The sequence below is a fragment of the Nicotiana sylvestris genome, chromosome 5 (assembly GCF_000393655.2).
Source record: "Nicotiana sylvestris chromosome 5, ASM39365v2, whole genome shotgun sequence".
Classification (NCBI taxonomy): domain Eukaryota; kingdom Viridiplantae; phylum Streptophyta; class Magnoliopsida; order Solanales; family Solanaceae; genus Nicotiana; species Nicotiana sylvestris.
In genome coordinates, this window is record NC_091061.1 from 48,226,574 (window position 1) to 48,234,791 (window position 8,218).

General features: G+C 43.3%; 2 protein-coding genes across 2 annotated transcripts; both read right to left on the reverse strand.

Annotated features, from left to right (window-relative positions):
• Positions 1-799: 799 nt before the first annotated feature.
• Positions 800-2,304, reverse strand: LOC138868617 (uncharacterized). Its single transcript, XM_070146181.1, has 2 exons — positions 1,397-2,304; positions 800-1,190 (listed from the first exon to the last, which is right to left on the reverse strand). Exons 1-2 carry the CDS (start codon positions 2,302-2,304, stop codon positions 800-802), a joined length of 1,299 nt encoding a protein of 432 aa, XP_070002282.1.
• A 3-nt stretch (positions 2,305-2,307) lies between these two features.
• On the reverse strand, positions 2,308-4,125 carry LOC138868618 (uncharacterized). The gene has a single exon (XM_070146182.1). It carries the CDS (start codon positions 4,123-4,125, stop codon positions 2,308-2,310), a length of 1,818 nt encoding a protein of 605 aa, XP_070002283.1.
• Positions 4,126-8,218: the final 4,093 nt, after the last annotated feature.

Below are 8,218 nucleotides of genomic sequence, written 5' to 3' on the forward strand. Positions count from 1 at the left end.
AGATGTCCATTTGATTGTTGCGTCTTTCTTCAATAGCTTGAATATGGGCTCACATGTGGTATTCAGTTGAGCAATGAACCGACTAATATAATTTAACCTACCCAATAAACTCATCACGTCTTTCTTAGTTCTCGGAGGAGGTAGATCTCGGATAGCCTTTATCTTTGTTAGATCTAACTCGATACCTCTCCTGCTGACTATGAAGCCCATAAGTTTGCCTGATGGGACTCCGAAGGCACATTTAGCCGGATTCAACTTCAAATCATACTTGCGCAACCTTTCAAAAAATTTCCTCAAGTATCGAACATGGTCATCCTGGGTTCTAGACTTGATAATCACATCATCCACATACACCTCTATCTCCCGATGCATCATATCATGAAAAATGACAATCATGGCCCTCATATAGGTTGCCCCAGCATTCTTCAAACCAAACAGCATAACTCAGTAACAGTAGGTACCCCAGGGTGTAGTGAAAGCTATTTTCTCGGCATCTTCTTCGTCCATCAACACCTGGTGATATCCTGCATAACAATCCACGAATGACTGTATCTCATGTTTGGCGCAGTTATCTACAAGGATGTGGATGTTGGGCAGAGGGAAATTGTCTTTGGGGCTTTCCCTGTTCAAATCTCGGTAATCCACACACACCCAGGTTTTCCCATTTTTTCTTTGGCACGGGAACTACATTAGCCATCCACGTAGTATACTGGGCCACCCGGATTACCCCTGCTTTCAGCTATTTTGTGATTTCTTCTTTGATCTTATCGCTGATATCAGTCTTAAACTTTCTTTGTTTCTACTGAACCGGAGGACAATCAGGGTAAATTGGCAATTTATGCACCACTAGATCGACACTTAATCCTGGCATATCATCGTATGACCAAGCAAACACGTCTTTAAACTCAAACAGAAGTTGAATTATTGCATCCCGCATTTTCTCATCAGTGTGAATGCTTATTTTTGTTTCCCGAATTTCTTCAGAAGTTCCAAAATTAACTGGTTCTATATCATTCAATTTCGGCTTAGGTTTATTCTCAAATTGTTCCAGTTCTCGATTTATTTCCCTAAAAGCCTCTTCTTCATCATATTCCGGTTCTTGGTTCATGATTTCACAATTAGATAGCGTGTATGGATCTGGGCGTGAAGTCCGCAAGCATGTCATATTATTTAAAGCCGCATTATTATAACTGAAAAGAAGAAATAAAAGAGAAAAATAGGAAAAATCAGAAAGAATAAAGAGAATGAACGATGAAATATTGATTTCATTTCTTGGGATTGGGAAGATAACAGGGTTTACATTCAGGAATTTAAAGACAGAAAACCTAAAGAACAAACATCCGAGCCACACCCTGGGATAACGCGTGATGCAGGAAAAGTGGTAGGACAAGTCTACCCGGACTCCCGCCTGATCGGGAATGGCGTAACCTTCCAATTTTGAAGTTTACCATCTGGTCCCATGTAGAGCACCTCAGTGGTGCTAGTACCTTCCCCTAGCTGAACAATGTTGGTTTCATAAAGCATTTGCCTCATAGCTCCACATATATCTTTGATTTCTTCGGCCGTGAAGGCCTCACCATCTTCATTCTCGCTGTATTTTGGCTTGACAAAGGTCTGATATAGATGTGGCAATGGATGTGGCAAGGCCCATCCTTCAATTTTCCTCTCATCTGCCCAATCTTCATCTTCTGGGGTAGGGTGGAAACCTATCCCGAAAAACTTTTCTGTTGTGGGTAGGGTTATTGGCTCTGATATTCCTTGTAGAGCTTTTCCCAATCCTTTTCCCGGCTTGAAACCATGTTTGATCATCTCTTTTTCCACCATGATCGAAGCATTAGATAGGAAAGGTTGGGGGCAAGGGCTCCTCTCTTCGTACTGATCTGCCACTACAACTTTGAAAGCCTGATAAACAATGTGTTCACTTCCCTCCCTAGCCTCCAAACATGGGATAGATGGGTCCCGATAAATAGACTGCTCGTCTTCTCCGTAGACCATAATTTCCTGATCTTCATACTCGAACTTTACCATTTGGTGAAGGGTGGAAGGTACAGCCCCCGTGGCATGGATCCAAGTTCTTCCTAGGAGGAAGTTGTAAGATGTATCCATGTCCAACACTTGGAAGGTCACCTCGAAATCCACCGGGCCTATGGTTAATACCAGATCTATCTCTCCGAAGGTATCCCTCTTAATGCCATCAAAAGCTCTTACACAGATGTTATTGGGACGAATCTTTCCAGTCCCGATTTCCATTCTCTGCAATGTAGAGAGTGGACAAATGTCAACACCCAAACCCCCATCCACCATTACTCACTTGACATAAAAACCTTCACACTTGACAGTCAGATGTAAAGCTTTGTTGTGAGCCGATCCTTCTGGAGGCAAATCGTTCTTACTAAAGGAAATTTGACTAACAACAAAGAACCTTTCTGCCATTCTTTCAAGCTGTTCAACTGAAGTCTCAGCAGGCACATACGCCTCATTCAGAGTTTTCACTAGGGTCTTTTGATGCTCGGCAGATCTCTTTAACAAAGATAGCATAGACACTTGTTCAGGGTACTTGCGTAACTGATCCACCACTTCATAATCAGGCATATTTATTTTCTGGAAGAAAGCCTCTGCCTCCTCAGCACTTACAGGCTTCTTGGATGGAAAGCGCTTTTGTGTGGCATTGTTCACTTCTTGTACATCTGAATATTTCCTAGCGACGGTATTTCCCGGAAGTTCTCCCGTGATTTCTTTACCTTTGTATGTAACGAATGTCTGTTGATAATTCCATGGCACCGCAGGCGGGTCCGTTATTGGCTTCTGTGGCACGCGTCCGATAACCACTAGCTCATTCAGCTGAGGCGGTTTAATCGTCCCCCGGACCACATAGGCTCCTTTTGGCACATACGTTGGTATTCCCTTTTTCACTTCAAATTTCTTTGGAATACCCACGATTAATGGCTTTTCTTGGCGACCTCGCAGAATATAGAGAACCATATTTTTCGGAGGTGCCATCTCTGCTTTTGTTTCAACCTTCTTTTCGAGTTCAATCTTGACAGTTTTAGTCTTCTTTCCCCCTTTCTCCTGCTTCGGGGTTGCTTTAGGCTTTCTTTCTGCATCAGCAATAGCAATTATGGCTTTCAAGGTGGGATCGAACTCTTTGTCTTCACAGATCATCCCGATTACCGACCCATTGTTATGTGTGGGCAATGGATTATTGGTCACATTCGGGGCTTCTTCGTCCCTCAACACTATTTTTCCTTGTTCAATCAAATTTTCCACTGCTTTATTCAAGGTCCAGCAGTTATCAGTACTATGCCCCTCAGCTCCTGAATGATAAGCACAGTGGACACCTCGTTGGTAAGCTGGAGATTCCGGATTCTGCCTGTTTTGGGGAATAGGCTGCAGCAGATCCATCTGGACAAGCTTAGGGAACATGGTGGAGTAGGGTTCACCGATTGGTGTAAAGTTGGGACTCCTGGATGGTTCCCGGGGGCGAAAGTTATTTTGTAGTGGTCGGGGATTATATTGGTTCTGGTAAGGAGGTTGGTTTCTTTGGAATGGAGGTGAATTTCGGTTGGCTTGTGGTTGCGGTCGGCCAAAAGGTTGAGAATTCATGACCGCATAAGGTGAGGGAGCGTAGGCCATATCATTGTGAGGATAATAGTGTTGAGGTATTCTTTCGGAGAACACCGGTCTATGATCCTGGTATCTCCTTCCTCCTGACGCTGCCATGACCGTTTCTTCTTTCCTTTTCCCTTTGGACATTCCTCCAGACCCGCCTTGGATGGCTTGGGAGGTCGCTCTTATGGCCGACTGGCTCAAGATTCTACCCGTTTTTAAACCATTTTCTACCATTTCCCAGATTTTAATTGCCTCTGCGAAAGGCTTTCCTATGTCCGACATCATATTCTGGAAGTAATCAGGCTCTTGGGCTTGCAAGAAGACAGTGACCATCTCTACCTCATCCATTTGAGGATTCACTCTTGATGCTTGTTCGCGCCACTTAATGGCATATTCTCTTAAGCTTTCTGAGGGCTTTTTCCTTAGATTTGTCAAAGAATTCCTATCCGGTGCAATGTCTATGTTGTACTGAAATTGTCGAACAAAATCTCTGGCAAGAACGTCCAAATGTGCCATCGAGATATGTCCTGATCCATATACCACTCTGAAGCTATGCCGATTAAGCTTTCCCCAAAATATGCCATCAACAATTCTTCTTTGCCACTGGCCCCCCGTAACTGATTGCAATACTTCTTCAAATGAGCAATGGGGTCGTCGTGCCCGTCATACTTTTCAAATTTTGGTGTTTTGAACCCTGACGGCAAGTGTACATGCGGAAACATACACAAATCTGTATAAGAGACACTCTTTGGCCCGCTTAAACCTTGCATGTTCTTTAAGCTCTGTTCAAGGCTCCTCATTCTCCTGGCCATCTCATCTTGCTCTGGGGCTTTAGGGGTTTTGTCTTGCCCCGATGTAAACTCATATGGTGGTGGCTGAGGGTAAGCATATGCGGAGTATGGAGAAATTTCTGGCTGGTAAGTAGGAGTTTGATAAGTGAAGGCTGATGGATCAAACATAGGCCTTGGGACTGCGGGCTATGTTGTAGCAGAAGATGGTGGAGCAGTGAAAATGTTTGGAGTTGTCCCGAGTATGAATGCCTGGGGCCGGACCTCAGAAGTTGCTCCTACGAAATGAGCGGATATAGTAGGTTGTCCTAGAGGGATGTTCGGGTGGCTGATGGGAATGTTAAAGGTACCCGTTGGTCTTGGGAACAACTCGGGAAATCCAGGGATGACACTCGGGGGTTATTTTCCATTTGTCCATGCATCCCACATCTCCATTACCCTCAGACGTAAGATTCTGTTTTCTTCGGCCACTGCGGACTCTAAGGCCGGGACGCCTAAGAGTGGGCTATCTTCCGAAATAGGGATTGTTGGTAGGGTCATTTCTGACGACATTTCTGTACTACCTTTAAATCTGGTAAAGTAATGGTGCGAAGCCAGTTTACCACAAAACCAACCACCTGTTTCTATAAACCTGGCTGTGACGTGAGATTGAGAAACGGTTAGTTTGGGACAAATAACAGATAGGTAATCTCACATTGGGGTGTGATGCACCTACATAATTAAATGGATTTCTACGTGTTTTGCACGGTTGCATGCGTCATCCCAGCTTTCTTTTGTTTTCTCCCACTTTGTTTTTCCCTCAGTTTTCTTCATTTTCTGCTTTCCCTTTTTCTTTTGCCATGGTTTTTCCTTTGATTTTTCTTCCGCTCTTTTGTTTCTTTTGTTTTTCCTTTATTTTCTTCCCTCTTTTTGCTCTTCTCTTTACGGTTACGGTCGAATCCGATGAGGATTGCCTACGTATCGCGACCCCGCAAGAATCAGACCAAGCGTAGTTCGTGAAAATTAAATGCGAAAAATAAAGAACAATTTTTGGGAATTTTCAATTTTCAATACTAAAACATTATATTACAAACTAAACATTTTTGAAAAGGGAACTAATAGACTCAAAAACTACTGATGCGAAAAGGAAGCCAACAAACAAACAACAGACTCTAAAATGAAAATACAAACTCGAACTATGAGTACATTAAAGCTTTAAAAATGGGTGCCCGCGGGGCATCGTTCGGCCTCGCCGCGGGATTAGGTGCGAGATCCCTTTCAAGTTGCTCCAGTTCATACATTGTCCGCTTGACATAAATCATTATGGTTGAAAAGAAGGTGGTGCGGGTCATGTCTTCACACAGTCGACATCTCTTGATGATGGCATGGGCAATAGTCTCAATCTTATTCCTGGTTCGACCTTTTTCTATGAGCAAGCGCCTTATCTGATCATTACGGGCCTCCAAAACCTGAGAATCCTGAAGATGTTGTCTCTGTAGCTGCTGTATTTCTACTTCCATTCGCCAGTAAATCATAGCAGTGTCCACTTTCGGTTTCAAGAGCTTGGGCTTGCTTAGCTGCCTTATCCTCAAGAGTGATCATTTTTCGTTTCAGACTAGCAATGGTATTTTCATAATCCTTCCTTACCTGCTGTAGATACTGTGTGCGCTCTTTTGTTCTTTTTGCCCACTGTGCCTGGAGTTCTGCTATGGTACCCTCGGATTTCTTCAGCTCATCCCTGTCACACCTCCTTTTTCCGCACCCGAGGGGCGCGAGGGGAGTTTTTTCCAATTAAAGGACAATCGAAACGGGATTGGTTTATTTATTTCAGAGTCGCCACTTGGGAGATTTAGGGTGTCCCAAGTCACCAATTTTAATCCCGAATCGAGGAAAATAATGACTCTATATTACAGTCTGCGTTCCAGAAATCTAGATAAGGAATTCTGTTAACCCGGGAGAAGGTGTTAGGCATTCCCGAGTTCCGTGGTTCTAACACGGTCGCTCAACTGTTATATTTGGCTTATTTATCTGATTTTAATACAATATGAACTTATGTGCAAATTTATCTTTTAACCGCTTGATTATTATTGTTTTTACAAGAATGTGAACATTGCTTAAAATATATCTTTGGACTGTGTCACATGAAATGCACCCACAATCCGAAACATATTTTATTTGATGTTTTAGGATTTGGATTTGGGTCGCATGAAATGCACACCCGAGCTTAAGAAAGTAAATTATTAAACACGCGCCTAAAGAGACTATCGCGTTGTTATTTTGGGGTAGGGCCGTGAAATTTGCTAAACGACCCATCCCGGAATCTAAGCATTTAATACATATACTTTGTGAGGGCCCCGCAATTTGTCCCTTTTATTTGGCGAGGCTCGTCTCATTTTATTTTTATTATTATTATTATTTATTTTTATTTTTATTTTTATTTTATTTTATTTTTATATTTTTTAAAGGGATGCCATTTTTACGCTTTTGACCATACTAAACCTTACAGCTTCTTTACAACTAAAATCTCATAACTTGTTAGAGGTTTAATAAAAGAGTTTTAGCGAATGAGTATTTCGGGATTAGTAATAACATGTACTAATAATAATTTTTTTTTGAATGAACTAAGCAAATTAAAGGACGAACAAATTAACGTCAAACTTGTGTCATAGAACGACTAGTCCAACTTAATTAACGACATCAAATAAACAAGAATAACATAACATAAAAATGAACCAAAATGCAGACAATGAAACATAGGCAGAAAATTTCCAAACCAAATTCTATATTGCATTTTTTGAACATTCCGTAACATTTCCTTGTCTAATGCTTGAAGTTTACTAACCTGAACAAACAGAGACGGATAGAACCAGGGACCAAACCTCTACATTGACTTCAACGGACGGACTCGACGAACAATGACGACCTCAACGGAACCGACGACTCGAACCAAGATTGTCAATGACCTCTACACTCGTCTTCTCTCTTTCGACGACCTTGACGGACTGTGGGTTGTTTGGGCGATGCGACGCAGCAAACGCAGCCACAACTGCTGCTCGAAGGGAGGCGATGAGACTACTGTTTTTTTTCGGGTAATGGCAGTCGAAGGGCAACGACGACGAGGCTGGTGCGCTGGGGGTGGTTCGCGACTGGTTTGGGTAGTATAGATGAAGAAGAACGTGAAGCAGCAGCAATGGAGGAGTGGTCGTGGTCGACGGAACTGGGCAGCGGTTATGGAGGTCGACGGATTGGAGAGGTGGTCGTGGTCGCCGGAACTGGGCAGCAGGTTATGGTGGTTTGATTAGTAGGGTGGTGGTGTTTGGACGACGAGGTGACGACGCTGCTGCTACTCGTCGGACTGGGTAGTGACGATGGTGGAGCTGGGAGGAGGAGGGTCCGTGTGGTGGTGGTGTTTGGAGCGTTTGGACGTGGGGAAGGTGAAGGGGGGGGGGGGGTCCAGTGGTCACTGGTTTTTTCGTTTTTTCTCAGTAGGTTTCCTTTCTTTCTTTCGTTTTTAGAAGAAAGCGGAACAGTAGTTCTTTTGCTTTTTCAATTTTTTCCAAAAAAATCAATCCCCTCTCCTGTTGGCTTTCGTCCGTGTTTTGTATTGGAATGCCCATGAAAATGAGCCCACGCGTGGTGGGGTTCAAGGCATATGTCCCCCACGCGTGGTGGGGTTCCCCACGTGTCCTGGACACGGTTTATTATGGGCTAGGTCCGAAAATTAGGCCTAAAACCGGGTAGTTTGAACCCGAATATTATTCTTTTGCCCGGACCCGAGAAATAGGAACACGTTGCTTAACTAGTCCTATGTAAGCAAAATAACTACCAAAAATAAGACTAGT

Excerpts from the sequence above, each read along its gene's own strand:
- LOC138868618 (XM_070146182.1), bottom strand. The coding sequence starts at position 4,125 with ATGGCACATTTGGACGTTCTTGCCAGAGATTTTGTTCGACAATTTCAG.
- LOC138868617 (XM_070146181.1), bottom strand. The coding sequence starts at position 2,304 with ATGGTGGATGGGGGTTTGGGTGTTGACATTTGTCCACTCTCTACATTG. Across the intron at positions 1,191-1,396 it reads CCGATCAGGCGGGAGTCCGG|TTATAATAATGCGGCTTTAA; the intron begins GTAGACTTGTCC and ends TCTTCTTTTCAG.